This window comes from Crinia signifera, chromosome 4 (genome assembly GCF_055691185.1).
Source record: "Crinia signifera chromosome 4, ASM5569118v1, whole genome shotgun sequence".
Classification (NCBI taxonomy): Eukaryota; Metazoa; Chordata; class Amphibia; order Anura; family Myobatrachidae; genus Crinia; species Crinia signifera.
Window position 1 is genome coordinate 210,510,921 of NC_139220.1, and position 17,124 is coordinate 210,528,044.

The 17,124-nt window shown below is 45.1% G+C and overlaps 1 protein-coding gene across 1 annotated transcript in view; it reads right to left on the minus strand.

The window, feature by feature from the left end:
• SNX22 (sorting nexin 22) overlaps nt 1–16,158 on the minus strand; it is a 58,330-nt gene extending 42,172 nt beyond the window's left edge. The window contains exon 1 of the mRNA XM_083183695.1: nt 15,895–16,158. Coding sequence (XP_083039821.1) covers nt 15,895–16,113 — 219 coding nt within the window. The 5' untranslated portion in view covers nt 16,114–16,158. The remainder of the gene's footprint in view (nt 1–15,894) is intronic.
• Nucleotides 16,159–17,124: the final 966 nt, after the last annotated feature.

Genomic DNA, 17,124 nt, shown 5'->3' on the forward strand with positions numbered 1-17,124 from the left:
GTCTTTTAAAGCTTTTAGTCATATTGGCCAATAGTGTCCCAGTTTTGTTTCCCCATCTGAAATATTTTTGTTTTGTATAATCGAGTTTAGTCTGAGCTTGGGCTACCAGGAAACTATCTAGTAAATGCCTGGAGTCAATATACTTGTTATGTGTATCATCGGTGGGGTCATTAATATAATTCGTTAAGTGAACATGCATAGCATCTTGTAATTTTTTGTGTTGAGAATTAATGTCCCTATTTCGCTTCGCTACGTAGGACATAACATGGCCCCTCATGACTACTTTTGAAGTTTCCCAAAACAAGACAGGGTTGGTCCCAATGCTCCAGGTTATCGTCAGAGAATTCTGCCCATTTTTGTTTGAGAAATGTTTTAAATTGCTCAGAACGATAAAGATATGATGGAAAGCGCCAAAAAGCGGGGCGCGGACCAGCTGGACCTACGTTTAGAGCGACAGATACAGGGGCATGGTCAGAGACAATTATATCTCCAAGGGAAGTAGTCGTAGCATTCGAGAGAAGTGATGATGAGAGTAATAAATAATCAATGCGCGAGAAGGACCCATGGACCGCCGAATGGAATGTGTAGGAACGATCAGTGGGATTGAAGAGTCGCCATGGATCTACCAGAGAGTGGTCATCCAATAGGTTAGAAATATATTGCCAATGGGGACTATGTGTATTCGTAGGTGCAGGGGATTTATCTTTAGAAGGGTCCAGGACCGTATTGAAATCACCTCCTAGTATTAGATTATAATTGTGCCTACTGAGCAGAAGTTGAGAAATGGATTGGTAAAAGGCCTGTTGTTCATTATTTGGTGCGTATATATTTAGGAGGGTGAATTTAGCATCATGAATTTGAACATCGATCAATATGTATCGACCCCCTGGGTCAAGGACAGTGTCCAGAATAGTATATGGGAGATGGCGCGCGAAAAGCACTGCCACGCCACGGGATTTAGAGTGGTAAGAGGCCGATACACATTCACCAATCCATCTCTCGCGTAATGTGGAATTATCCTCATGTTTCCAGTGTGTTTCCTGTAAGTAGACTATGTCAGGCTTAAGCTTTTTGAGGGATGAAGTGATTCTCTTGCGTTTAATTGGTGTGTTCAGGCCTCCCGTGTTCCAAGTGACTATTTTTATAGTGGGTATTGATTGTGAGTTAGGACTACAGTGCATACGAGCCAGTGGTGTCATCCTATACCTGCCAACGGGGGCTTCATTACAAGGGTATGTGCAGTGGAAGTGGGTACACCCCTGTCCCAGCTAGCAGGGGCAAACCCGATAATTTTTTCTAGTAGGCACGGATTCAGATCCACAACAATAAAGAACACAGTATTTTAACTAGACAACAGAAAAATCTCATGCTTCAATACATTTTAAAAAATTTTCCTTACCAAAAAGATTTTGTGCCAATCCCTGGTGTGTGTCTCAGGGAGTGACAGATTTTTCAAAACAGTTACAAAACATAGAACAGGTAAATAAGGTGTGTAACAGTGAATAAACATTCCGTACATAAATAGTTGTACAGAAACCAAACATGAATAACCCCGGGGGGAGGGTTAGTCAAAAATAGTATCAAACTGAGGAGTCAGGGTGACTCATGTTGTGGGAAAGGAACTTGGTGGAGTACGAGCGGGAGAACCCCTGAATGAATCTCTTGACATGACATGTGCCCTTGCACTTTCCGGGTTATCAAAAAGAAATGTCTGTCCGTTATCAGTAAGCTTTAATCTAGCAGGATAAAGATGTGCAAACCTTTTATTGTTGTCAACCAAGTATTTACAAAGCGGTGAGAATTCTTTTCTCTTTTGGGCCACCGCGGCAGAGTAATCCTGAAAGATGAGGATGCGGCGCTCATCGATAAGCAGTTCTCTCTGCCTCTTAAATGCTGCCAGGATTCTCTCTTTGTCGCGGTAGTCCAAAAACTTTGCGATCACAGGGCGGGGGCTACTATTGGGCCTATCACGTTCCGGACCCAGTCTATGGGCCCTTTCAATATTTGGTATACCTAGGTCTTCTGTGAGATGGAGGGAGTCAACCAGCTGTTTACTTAAAAAGTCTATCAGGGCTGGTCCTCTGATTTGTTCGGGTATACCGACAAAACGGAGGTTGTTCCGTCTATGACGGTTTTCCAAATCATCTACCTTGTCAATCAAGGATTGACAAGAAGCAGAGTTGGATGTGCAGGCCGCCTGTATTGCGATCATGCTATCCTCAGCATCACTAACTCTTTGTTCTACCTCATCTAGGGCCTTATTTTGGTTCATTCTTTCTGACAAAATCCTTCTTAGATGGGCAAAACCATGTGCACTGCAGGTGGGGCAGGTGTTACTTGTGCAGAGAGAATTAGATTTGGGTGTGGTTTTACTTCAAAGTGAGATCTATATTGCAGAGTAAAAATCATGCAGTCAGTATTTTCCCTGCACAGAAACAAAATTACTCACCCAAATCTACTTCTCTCTGCACATGTTACATCTGCCCCCCCCTGCAGTGCACATGGTTTTGTCCATCTAAGAAGGATTTTGTCAGAAAGAATGAACCAAAATAAGGCCCCTAGTCTTTTGGCGTGATCAGTCAGCCAGTTCAGTGCTGAGTCTAGTGAGCTCTGCAACTTGTCCAATCTCTTATAAATTTTGGGTACTAGTTGATCAAATTTCTCCTCAATTCTAGGCAAAAATGATTGAAGTTTTTCATCAATCAGGGGCATAATGGATCCAATTTTTTCCTCAATTTTTGGCATTATGGCCTGTATTAGTGCTGCCGCCATGTCATGGCGATCTGAATGGGGGTCACCCCCACTCCTTTCTGGGTTCTCTCGAGGCGGTGAGCCCTGCGAAGAGGACGGGGAGGGACCCCCCTTAGCAGGTGTTTTAGATGGTTTAACCATGTTGCGGATTGAAGACCTGGGAGGTGGTGGGGTTTGGACTTTGTTGAGGAATCTTTCCATACACAGTGAGTCTCCTGAAAATTTACAATATTTAAATAGACAAGTCTAAATTGCCAGATACTGAATTCCTCCGGGGTTCCAGAGGAAGAGAGGTTACATCTCTAATATGTGACGAATATCTAAAGGTGCAATAATGGGCAGTTCAAATAGAACAGATATGTGCCAATAGAATAGTGGTAAACTAACTGCTTGTAGTGCAGTGCGAGCAGAATATCAGTTAAAGGATATCAGACCAAGCTTGTAATTGTGGGTAAGTAAACAGGTTACGATTAACCATGTGATTCAAACAGCACATACAGATAATCCCTTTTATCACACATTATTTTAACCTTTTTATCACATCAGCCTGGCGTCCACTTACCCGGGGACAGCCCCGGGCTGGGGGGACCCCTTTATTGGGGGTCCCCCCTCCAGCCAGGGTGTCATGTTTTGGGGGATAGTTTTATATAAAAAAAAAATTGTTTGTGGCATGACACAGCCTGGAGCGCATTATAAAATTACAGGGGACCCCTATTCTTTTTGTTCCCCATATTTTTGTAACCAGGACCAGTCCAAGAGCCCGGTGCTGGTTATAAAAATACAGTGGGACTTTAGTCATACCTCCCAACATGACCCTCTCCAGGAGGGACACAATGCTCTGTTTCTGGACTTTCTTCTTTATGCATGATTACCATCACCTGTGTTGAACAGGTTAATTAATAAAAACACAGGTGATGGCAATCATACATTAAGAGGGAAGTGCAGAAGCCGAGCAATGTGTCCCTCCTGTAGAGGGTCATGTTGGGAGGTACGCTTTAGTTAATATTTTCCCCTGTATTTCTGAAACCAGGACCAGCTCAAATAACCCAGGGCTGGTTATGCCATACTTGCCTACCTGACCCTCTCCATGCGGGAGAAAATGCTCTGTTCCTGGACTTCCCTGGTAATGTGTGATTGCCATCACCTGTTGGGAGCTAGGTAAAGGGGTGTCACCACAGCTGCTGGCAATCATACATTACCAGGGAAATCCAGGAACAGAGAATTTTCTCCATGGAGAGGGTCAGGTAGGCAAGTATGGGTAGGGTTACCACCTTTCCCCTTTAATTCCAGACACATATTAATTACACAGGTTCTGTGGAAGTTTGAAACCAGGTGATATGGAGTCTTGAAGTCAGCCAGCCACAGAACCTGTGTAATTAATATGTGTCCGGAATTAAAGGGGAAAGGTGGTAACCCTAATTATGGGTTATGCCAGGCATTCCCAACCACGGTCCTCAAGGCACACCAACAGTGCAGGTTTTAGTGATATCCAGGCTTCAGCACAGATGGTTTAATCAGAATCACTCAGGTACTAATTAAGTCACCTGTGCTCAAGCCTGGATATCACTAAAATCTGTACGGTTGGTGTGCCCTGAGGACCGTGGTTGGGAATGCCGGGGTAATGCTCATGGGGGGGGGGACCCCACGCAGTTTGTTTTATGTATTTATTGTTTACATTTTTATACAGAGAAGCCAGCACAAATCTGACTGATCTGTGCAGCCTCAACTAAATGTAAGTGCAAAATGATGAGTATTTTCCATTTGTATTTTCTGCAGAATTTTGGGCCGAATTCAACAGTACGAATATTAATAAATGAGCACACCACCATAGAACTCTATGACCATATACATACTAGTTCTATCAATGGTGTATTAATTTGTACACCAGAATTCGGCTGAGTTTGCCATTTATAAATACTGCAAATCAGCTGAATTCGGCTGATAGAAAATTAGCAGATGCTAAATTTTCTGCTGTATTTTAGATCGAATGGGTGCACACATACCCATTCAATCAGATACCCCTTTTACACCGCCGCAAAACACGACGTGTCCCTTTACACGGGTCTTCTACCCAGGTCCTGGGTAGAACACGGCTAGGACCTGGGTGGTGTAAATGGGGGACGTGCAACCTGTAGACTGCAGCGTCCGCAGGTTGGACGGGGGGGCACACAGACAGCCTGCGCTGCTGTCTGTTATACTCTGCAGACAGCAGCGGCGGCGGCAGTGGAGGAGGTGAATGGATGCCTGTGTGCGGCATCCATTCACCTCCCGGAGGACAGCTGGGGGGTGCAAGGGGGCTGGGGGCAGCCCAGCAGCCTACTTTGTTGCTGGGCTGCCCCCAGCACAGCGATCTCGGCGGGGATGACCGCTGTCCCGACGCTTGGAGATGATGTCATCTCCTAGCGCCGCCTCCGTCTACACTGCGGGTGGGCACCGCAGTGTAAATGGTGTAAATCTCGGATCCGACCCGGCTTGGATCCTTCATCCAAATGCCGGGTCGGATCTGTGATTTTTGGTGTAAAAGGGATATTATTAAATTCCCCCATTATCTAGAATCTAGCATGTTGGACGGACCTCTAAGCCCACAGAATGGAAAAAAATGCAATCAGAGAAGTCTAGGCCATACAGACCGAAAGCCCCGTACACACGGGGGAGATATATTGCTCAGCCATATATTGCTAGCAATATATGGCTGAGCAATATATTGCCCAGTGTCTCCTTTTCATCAGAGACCAGAGATGGTCGCTGATGAAAGGGGAACCTCTGTTAGCTGCGCCGCAGAGGTAATCAGCGACTAGAACGGGGCTGAAAACGGGAGCGTGCACCCGGCGATTTATCACCGGGGCACACTCCCATCACTGGCAATATGGTCGCCTGCGACCATATTTCCAGCGATTTCAGCCCCCATCGCCCCTGTGTGTACACAGCTTAAGAATTCACTACAACACAATTAGCTGGATAGTTAGGTCATTTATAAAACATGTCTTCCCTGTCTTCTGACTTTTGATCTATGCTTCAGGTCAGACCATGTGACAGATGTGAACAATGGCCGTCTCTTCCTTCTATCTGTGAATGAATGAATGAATGAAAAATGTTTCCCACCTCTGTAACAAAGCAGACAGAATGTTTTCAAAGCCATATTTGGTATCCAAATTCCACAGACTTATATGAGAAACAAAATATCCAATCACAAGTTAAATCTCTGAGGCTGGGTAAACATCAAATTGATGTATTTCCTGGCCGACAGCAACAATATAAGGATATATCGGTTGAACAATATATTGAGCAATATATTCTTAACTGCCACATACTGTATACTGTAGAATGCATGCTGTCATTGCCATGGTTGTATTATTGGGTGTGCAGCAACCCAGATGGGCCTACCCTGCATATGTCCAGTGGGAGCCAGCTGTTGGGGGTACACACTAGACAGAATATGGCGATATAGTTATCGGATCCATGACGGAACAATTTATTAGATGATATCTGGAATGCCCTCTCTAGGAGAAGCCCAATAGAAGAGACAGGCTGCCAAAGCGAGGGGTCATACAACTAGTACTCTCCCTCAGTATGGCGCAATTTGCAGGTCTGTGGGTATGAATGCTAAATGCAAATATTTTGCAGTTACAAAAGTAACTTTAGGATGATGCGCCACACGCAGATGGTATATGTCTCATTTAGTGTGTACCCGAAAACAAAACTTTTTTTCCCTAAAATGTGCGACAAAAAAATATAAGCTTGTACATAAAAGTGCAACTTTGAAAGTCATAATTGCAACTAGCACTCATTCTCAAATTTCAGGTTTCATTCAAATATCACGCAGATATTCTGCAGATTTACTATTGTAAATATAGAATTCAAATGAGAAAACAATTCTTACATAGGAAATTAAACTCAAAATGCTGTTTTTGAAGAAACTCAGCAGGGATGGAGATCATTTTAGCTTTGTATTACTGGGTGCACTGCTAACACACCTAAATATGTGGGTTATTCAGGCCTGACTGCTGCTGTGCGAAATTGCAGCTTCTCTGCCTCTGCCCCATGCAACTGAATGGCTTGCAAAAACATCACCATTAGCTAGCCAGCTGCAAATCCATACTCCGCTCAGTCACCATCTAATGATTTTTCCAGTCTGTGCAAGTGCGTGTAACTACCTTCCACAGATCTGCCACAGAACCAGCTAATCAAGGCTGGAGCTGACGTCACACACCTTCCCTACAAAATGCCTGGTCACGCCTGCATTTATACTGTCACATCCCGAAGGTGGACCGTGGACTGTTACTACCCACCACACACACACACACACTTTTTAAAGTGACAAGCTGCAGACAGTGCTAAATTCACGGGATGCGGTCATTTGGTCTACAGCATGATGGTCGACATGGGTCTAGGCCGACATAGTTCTAGGTCGAAAGGTCATTAGTTCGATAGGTCATTAGTTCGACAATGTCTAGGTTGACAGTCAAAAGGTCGACATGGGGATTTTAACTGTTTTTTGAGCTGATATGTGCTGATAGGCAGTATTTCATGCCCTACCGTCCACTAGGGCGTGGTGGGAGAATAAAATAGTGTGCCGAGCGCAGAGAGGCACCGTGCCCGACGCATTGCGAGTGAAGAGAGCAATGCTAGGGGATGCGGTGCACTTGAAACTGTGTCCATGTCGACTGTGTTGACATTCAGGTAAAAAAAACCCAGTGAAAACCCCCATGTCAACCTAGACATTGTCGAACAAATGACCTGTCGAACTAACGACCTTTCGACCTACAACAATGTTGACCTAATGACTGTGGACCATCATGCTGTAGACCCAATGATCCCAACCCAAATTCGCACCACCTAAGTGTATTTTTTTTGTTATTTACTGTGATTGGTTTCTAGTGCTTGGGTGGAGAATAAAACACTGTCTGGTCTTTGTGGGTGGGATAGCCGATGCCAGCTATTTGGCCAGTGGCTAGGCAGCTAGAGAATGATCACATGGGGTCTGCTTTGCTACATCTGTAGCAATGCATATGCCAGGCATTCCCAACCACGGTCCTCAAGGCACACCAACAGTGCAGGTTTTAGTGATATCCAGGCTTCAGCACAGGTGATTTAATTAGTACCTGAGTGATTCTGATTAAACCACCTGTGCTGAAGTCTGGATATCACTAAAACCTGCACTGTTGGTGTGCCTTGAGGACCGTGGTTGGGAATGCCTGGCATATGCGATGTGGCTTGGATGACGCGACTAGACTGCCTGTGACTATGACACATGTGTACACACACAGGCATGCCATGGACTTCAATGGTGCGATCTCTGGCTTTGAAAATTTAAAGTTCCTCTGGCTTGCACATGTACGGGCATGAGAAAAAATCTGCAATATTTTATTACCCTAACATTCTTTTTAGGAGTGTGACCTGGCTTCAGAACCTCTGGCAAAATGTGTTTTAAAAAATTAAGTATAAAAGGTGCAAACACACAGCGTTTTTTTGACCATGAATGATATCAAAATTGCTGGCCGATAAGTCGCTCAGTGCATACAACACAGAGTGATTTTTACCCGGCCCAGCAAGTTTCACGAGGGTGAACCACTCTCCAGCATAGGTGACAATGAAAAGTGGTTCACTCATCCTATAATACCAGGTGACAGACAGCAGCAGCCAGTGCATCAGTACTCACGCTCATTGTCCGCCCATTCACAATATGCGATTTTTAGCTTAAAGTAGCTCAAAACGGGAAAAGTGAGCTACTTGGAGCTCAAACTTGCCCAGTGTGTATGGGCCTTAATAATGTAATTAAAAAGTGTCTGGTAGTATGAATACATCAAGGGTCATCAGGATCATTTGGTTTTAAAAAAAAAAGTTAAACAACATTTTTTGTGTAACACAGAGAGCAATGTTTTTTTCTCCCATGTAGGCCAATGCATTTAATTTTTCCTGTGTGTAAATGTGTCTGAATTATTTCATGAGGGCTGCAATGTGGTTTTATTTGTATTGTGGGACAATGTTTTTTTTTTTTTTTTTCTGTGGGGTAATGCATTAAGAAAAAAATTTCTGCATGGAAAATGTGTTTATTTTTGTGGTGGACAATGTGTGATTTTGGGCAAGACAGACCCAACACCTTTTTACAGTGAAACCATGCCTTTTTTTGTTATGCCATACCCCTGTTTGTTATGCCACCTTGGTGGGATGCGGTCATTTGGTCTACAGCATTATGGTCGACAGTCATTAGGTCGACATGTGAAAAGGCCAACATGGTTCTAGGTCGACATGGTTCTAGGTCGAAAGGTAATTAGTTAGACATTGTCTAGGTCAACAGTCAAAAGGTCGACATGGAGTTTTTTGAGCCAACATGTGCCGACAGGCGGTATTTCATGCCCTACCATCCACTAGGGCGTGGTGGGAGAATAAAATAGTGTGCCGAGCGTAGCAAGGCACCATGCCCGATGCATCGCATGCCCATGTCGACTGTGTTGACATTCAGGTAAAAAAAACACAGTGAAAAACCCCATGTCGACCTTTTCACTGTCAACCTAGACAATGTCGAACTAATGACTTGTCAAACTAACGATTTGTCAAACTAATGACCTTTCGACCTAGAACCATGTTGACTTTTTCCCGTGTTGACATAGACCCATGTCGACCTAATGACCATTGACCATAATGCTGTAGACCAAATGATCCCAATCCCACCTTGGTAGATCACAAAAGCTTTTTAGCTTTTAGAGCAGAACACTGACTCCAAAGGTCTGGCCACCCCCTGCTGTAAGTAAGGTATGTGGCATGTCTCTTCCCATCTGTTTGTGTTGCAAATGTTCAGTCTCATGGGAGTGACAACCACAAAGATCAAAGAAGGGTCAGCCATGTTGTGCTGTCTGGCATACAGTCATCAGAAGAGGACCATTCCTATGAATTTCCTGGCCCTGTTGGTGGGGTGAACACAACACATCCACCGTCTAGGTTGACAGTCGTTATGTCAACAGCAAAAGGTTGACATGCACAAGGTCGACATTGACAAAAGGTCAACACAAGCAAAGTGTTGACATGGAAAAGGTGGACACATGAAAAGGTTAAGACACTTTTTTTTTTGGGGGGGGGGGGGTTCATTTCTTGACCTTTTTCATTCTTCCATCCATTTGGACTCCGATTGGGAATAAATCAAGTGTACAGCAGTAACGGAGCGATGCACCTGGCCCAAAGCAAGCTATGGAAGGGGATGTGGGCATTGTGTCGACATAGACACCATAAAAACATGAAAACCGCCGGAATAATTTCCTGTTTTACTGACACACTATTTTACTTAGATGGGAGTTCTCCTTTCATATGGGATAATGCCCATAGAGACCAATCAGATTAGATCTATTATCTTCTAGAAGATGTTAAATAAATAAATAAGAAGTAACATCTGATTGGTTGCTATGGGCAACATCCCATCTTCGGTAGAACTCTAAGTAAATTTGCCTCTTATCCTTACACAACAGCACAAAAGGAACAGTGCCCCTCCCCATCTTCCTTTGTAATAACCAGGCCCTCAGAAGCAAGCCTGGGGTGGATAATACCGGGCTGGTCAACGTGACGTGTGACGTGTTTGCTTTTAAAAAGGAGAACCAAGAATGGAACAGCGTTACTAATCATATGCAACCCCACTGCCAAAAAGTGTCACCGCACAAATAAGTAGGACATGAGTCGGCCACTATCAGCTCTGACACATGGCCTCTGTGACTGGCAGAGGTATCACTAATCCATTACATTACATTGCTACAAATGAAAGAAAGCTGTCACTATTAATGAAGGTATCTTATACCCACTTTGTTGTACTATGAACCTTGTTTTGTTTCCCATAGACAGCTGGTGTACTAGGAACCACATAAATATTTTGATGAAATATAATACAGCAGCTCTGATTCTAAAGGTTCTCATAACAACTGTGTGGCTCTGCTGAGCTAAAGGTCCTTATTCAGATCTGATCACAGTACAAATTTGTTCTCAAAATGTCCAAATCCATGTGCACTGCAGGTGGGGCAGATGTAACATGTGCAGAGAGAGTTAGATGTGGGTGGGGTGTGTTGAATCTGAAATCTAAATTGCAGTGTAAAAATAATGCAGCCACTATTTACCCTGTACAGAAACAAAATAACTCACACAAATCTAACTCTCTGCACATGTTACATCTGCCACACCTGCAGTGCACATGGTTTTGCCCATTTTGAGAACAAATTTGTACTGCGATTAGATCTGAATAGGAGTCAAAGTGTATTCTGTATACACACACACACACACACACACACACACACAAAATCAAAGACTGTCACTATATGAAACAGAAAATATGTAGAGCAAGGATCCATTCCACTACTCGGAACTATATGGTTATGGTACAGAGGGTCGACCATGTCTAGGTCAATAGGTCGACTACTAATGGTCGACAGTGACTAACTATAGATTGATACCTATAAATGGTTGACATACCCTAGGTCACAGGTCTTCAACCTGTGGCCCTCCAGATGTTGTGGAACTACATGTCCCAGCATGCCCTGACAGTTTTGGCATGCTCTTATAGGAAATAATGTGGCAATGCATGTTGGAACATGTAGTTTCGCAACATCTGGAGGGCCACAGGTTGAAGACCCATGCCCTAGGTCAACATTGATAGAAGGTCAACACAAGCTCGTACTTGTGACATAGTCGCCACGAGTTTTCCTATTTTTGCGTGTCTGTTATGACATATGTCGACATGGACACCATATTAGTGTACAGCGTCCTCTCGCATGGCTCGCTGAGATTGCCATGCTTTTGCCACGTGCCTTCGCTGAACTCAGCGCACTATTTTAATCTAACTCTATGCCCACTTGGATGGTAAAGTAAGTCAGTGTAAACATGAAAAACTTGTGTCAACCTTTTCAGTGTTGACCTAGGATATGTCGACCATTTATAGGCGTTGACTTAGACACTGTTGACCATAAGTGGTCTACCTAGTGACTGTACTTGCCATTCCCAGGTTGGGGTGCCGCGCCGTGTGACCACATGCTCACATAAATAAAGAAACAGGGGGATCAACACTCACCATAATAAACCAACTCACCTTAATACACAAATAATCAAATAAATATTCAGAATATTGCACAACCCGCCCCTCAGTCTCTGCGCGATGGCCACATCACTCTTGTTTGGTCTGGTCTCCCAATATGAACTGTACCCACCTCTCACCTTGCTCCCCACCCATCCTGGTCAAGTCTGCCTCCCCTTGGTCCATCCTGAGCTGTCCTGAATGGCCTGGGCAGCATTCATAGTACGCACAGCACTTGAAAGCACTGAGAAAGGTCACATAATCTTTATGACAAAACGCATCACACAGCGCCATCCCAGGAGTCATTGTGTGTGCGTCCAGATGCAGAACTATCATTGGTGCAGTGCACCGGGACCCCTGAGCACTAAGTGGCCCACTGCTTCCCAGGGCCGGTGCAAGGCACCGGAGCGCCCCAGGCGAGTCGGGGTGGGGGCGCCCCGGTGCCGGGGGGGGTGGTGGTACCTGTCCTGCGGCGCTGTGTATTTAAATCTGGCGGCGGAGGTCCATGCAGTCCATTAGAAATAACGAGCGCTATCCGCCGGGCTATGCGGAAGCGCTTCTAGTGTAAAAACACTGGCAGCACGCTGATTGGCTGAGATCAGCCTGCGCCGTGCTGCCAGAGTTTTCACACTAGAAGCGCTTCCGCATAGCCCGGCGGATAGCGCTCGTGATTTCTAATGGACTGCAGGGACCCCCGCTGCCTCCGCCGCCAGATTTAAGTACACAGTGCCGTAGGACAGGAAACCGGGCGGCACAAAATGCCGCCCTCCAGTGGCCGGCGCCCTAGGCAAATGCCTAGATTTGCCTAGTGGTGGCGCCGGCCCTGCTGCTTCCCCTGTCACACACTGTTTTCCCTGTCACACTCTGCCTCCCCCTGCCTCTCCCTGTCACCCACTGCTGTGTTGAATATTGTGAACTTGGAATGGGGTGCAAAACACTCACAAGTTCTGGCACTGTGTACATCCTCTTAGCAGTTCAGCACAACAGCGCTTTGCAGATCCTAAATGCAGTGGCAAACGCAGGATTTTCAGAAGGGGGTTTCCAGAGGGGCGGAGCAAAGCACGGAGATGGACACTTAGGTGACCCAGTATATGCCGGGTCAGTTAAAGTATTATAGATAGACCAAATATATATAAATAATAATAATAATAATAATAAAAAAATACATATATATATATATATATACATACAGGGGCATCAACAGCAGCAGTGTAGACCTCTGGGCATAGCAATGTATTGGGGCCCCTACCGATCCCCAGATAGGGGTAGGGAAAGCTTTGATGTCCCCCGGGTGGTAGGGGGTATTATATCAACCGCTCAGCATGTAGGGCCTGGATCAGTAATTTCCACTAATTACCCCTTTACTGCACAGATGGTGGGAGATGAGGTGTGAGAAGGGGGCATTGGACTGAATGAAGGGGTCCTGATACATAACTTCCAGGGTGGTAGAGGATGTTTAATATGCAGAGGAGGGGTGTATAGTGGAGTGGGCTTATTATTCATAATTTTCTGGTGGGAGGACAGCTTGCTTGACTGCAGATATCTCCAGTTACCAGAAATATATTTCATATATATATATATATATATATATATATATAATTAATGGAATTAAAAACTAGAGAATCCCACCTACCAAATGGTATTGGGGACTAGGGGATCAGAGTTCAGGAGGCAGAGCAATCTGCCAATGAGCAAATAAAACTACATACCAGGTGTGTGGAGCTGGAGCAGTAACCAGCTGCTGGAAGGCTGATATCTCTGGTTCTGGGAATAGTAGAGACAAGCTACTAGTGTCCATCAAAGGGGGAGAGTCCCAGATTTTGGAATATACCCTCAGAAAAACTCTAAGTCAGACAAAACCTGAAATATCTGACTGGGAAGAGCAAAACAGGCTTGGATGTGGACCACTGCTTTGAAGTCGGATATCTCCGGTTCCCAAGGGCCGATTTTTAAAATTTTTGTATCCCTAGAAAGAGGAGACCCTCAGCTTTCAGCCTAGGACCCTTAGACTCCTGGGGGGGGGGTTCTGGGTACTCAGAAACCCCCCCTGCGTGCGCTACTGAAATGTTATCATACTGCTACATTATGAGGTGTACCTTCTGGCTTACTGTTCGCATCATTAAGGTATCGTAGTGTCAATAATTAATTTAGATACGAATCTGTTAACTGATATCAGCATTCTGAGATATGTGTCATTTATTTGGACTCTGTTTAATGAGGTATATTTCATCATTTGGTCCATGGTTTATTACATTAATTATCATAATCTTTCTTATACATCCAATAACTTATACTAATGTCTATTGAAATGTTGCCATTTTCGACTGATATTATGACAGTCGGCACAGGGATTGAATAGTTTGAATGTAAATTTGACAGAAAATTGCCGGAAAAATCCGCACAGATTGAATACCTGCCTTAGTCTTAATAAACTAGAGAAAATAATGGAATATCAGAATATCAGATCAATAATGGAATATCAGAATAGATTTTCCAGTACCAATGTTTACATTATTTTCTGGGAGAGATGAAAGGAAGAAAGAAGGTCAGTCATCTGAGGTTGATATTTAATCCCTGGGCTGCAGCCACCCAGAAATAGCCACCACTGCAGTTTGTCAGTTGCAGTCCATGACTGCACCAACTACACTGTGATTTGGAGTGACATATTGGAAGTGCTGCCTTCCAGTCACCCGCAGTCTCATTGGGAGGTATTTCCTGCCTCTGGGATTGCCAGGCCATGCTGACAGAGAGCTGACTTGTAGCATAAAGTCACTGCCTGCCCGATTGTCAGCTGTAGCTGGCTTCTATGGGCTGCAGCAGATGCAGTCTCTAGAAGCTGAGAGTTTGTGCACTCAAGCCGCAGCTCCACTGTTATCTCCACTGTGCAGGTGTCGGTCCCCGGCTGGCGGCAGGGGCTCTCACCTTCCAGGCCAGGCAGTATGGCCAATGGGCAACACCTCTTCTTCACAGAGGTTGGGTGACACTGCTGTAGGTAATTATCAGTGGCTGTTTTTAACTATGGGCTGCAGCCCCCCAGGGAAAATCCACCACTGTTGTCTGCCCAAGTGAAGCCAGATGCAGTCTGTGAGACTGCATCTGGCTTCACTTTGACTGGCAGTCTGACCTGCTAATCATCCAAGGCAGTCCCATTGGGAGGTGTTCCCTTCCTCTGGGACACCTCTACATGGGCTGCTGTGCGTCAGGCCATAAAAACCAGGTTCTGCGCATGCGCAGTGCGAGGACGATACTGGTCATGAGACGGACCCTAAATATGACTCTAGGGGCTGCTGCAAAAGCAACCCAAAGAGGCGGGGGGCCACGAATGCGCAGTACCGAAGAAGCTACTGCGCATGCGACGGTCCCGTGGCAGGGACCGAGAGTGGCAGTGGGGCGGACCACGAGCACAGTGGCAGAGGCAGTGAAGGGGGGAGGGGCATCATGGCAGCCCCCCTCCTTCGCAGAGGTAAGAGCTGCCGCAATTTGTAATTATTATAGGGCAGGTAATAGAATAATTGACATGAAGCAGATACTGAATTGCAGATGACCTGACTCAAACACAAATTGCACAATCAGACATTGTTCAAAGTCTCCCTAGAGTCTAGACACAGACACAGCTAGTTACTCTGCAACAGCAATACGCCAGCCTAACATGTCCTAGTTTATGGATCTCTATCTATAGGTATACAGACCCAGGCAACAGGTCATGTACAGAATGACAGAACGTACAGTAGCAGCTACTGAAGCTCACATACTGCATTTGTGTAACACACTAGTAGCAGACCAGTACTGGTGAAAAGAGCGTATAATATTATTATTACTTATACACAATATTGTTATTCTTATTACTTATACACAATGTTACATTCGACACCAGAAAACCTTATTATTAGTTTACATTAGCTTTATCTCCTCCTGATGAGCTAGCTAGCCTGCCATTTGTGCTAAAGGGTCCAGACAAAGCAAACACATGCCCAGTGGCTTGTATTCGCCCCAGATATGAATATTAGCCTGTGACATAAAACAGCTGTAGCAACCAGCATGTGAGTGTGAAATAACCCGAATGGATAGGATGCAGGGTGCAGCAGCCTGCCACTCACCGTGCGGGTCTTGTCTGAGTGTACCACCTGGTGCCCCACAGAAGGGATGCACACCTCAATCATCGTCAGTACATGGAGTCGTGCCCTGGTGATTGGCAGAAGTGATACAAGTGCGAGTGCCCAGCTCACGTCCCGTCCTCTCTCCCCAGGTGCTGACACTGTACCCACACACACACAGCCCTGGCCGGGATCAGTCACACAGGTCCGGCTAGCAGACATTTGGTACTCATGCTGTCACCCCACCCCCACCACTCACTAATGTGCCCTCTTCAGCTGATAGAAACTTAGTAACCCTACACTGCGCTCCCAGCACCTCCCCGCCAGCCCTGTCCCCTCCCTGGCCACAGCTTCATTCATGTGCTCTGTCTGATGCTGCTGCTGCTGCTGCCGCTCTCCACCTCCTCCGCTACACCCAGCACCGGGAGCCGCGCACCACACACATGCCTACTCCGGGCTCACACAGCGCTGTGCTGCCTCTGTAATGCTGCGTCCTCCCGGCATCCGCTATGTCACAGTCTCACTAACGCTTGTTTGATAAATCAAAGCTGACCCATGGATTATCCGGATGAGAGGTCGACAGTGGCTACATAGACAGTTAAAGGTCGCCATTGACAAAAGGTTTATACAAGCAAAAAGTCGACATGACTATGGTTGACATATAGGGGAAGTATTCAATCCGTGTCGCTATTTCCGACAGGAAATAGCAGCAGTCGCCTATGCAATTCTGTTGTTTCAGACAGCGTTGAAGGCGGAATTCGACAGATTCCCGGATGTCAGCTGGCTGACCATTTCACCTTAATGGGCCTCATACATCAGCAATCACAATTTATGGATTTTCAGATATAGGGATATTTTGGCCAGATAAATGGATTTTACAATCTATCTGACTTTGCCCACACATTACAGATTTATTTCAGTGATCGGCAGATTTTTCCATCTAAAGATTGCATCTTCATATCTAGAAATTGCCCCAATCGATTGTCATTTCAGCTGTTCATAATGTAAATAGATGAAGAAGACGAAAAGATAAAAAAGATCTGCAGATAATACCAGATTATTAAACATGTTTAAAAACCTGATTAAGCAATCGATTGGCGATTTTGATTGGGATTGCCAGCAATTAATTGTGACAATTTTCAGACAATTTTCAGACCACCCACTGTGTCAGATCACATTTTTTTTATATATGTTTTCTTTTATAATATAAATCCTATGCAATTTTATTTTTAA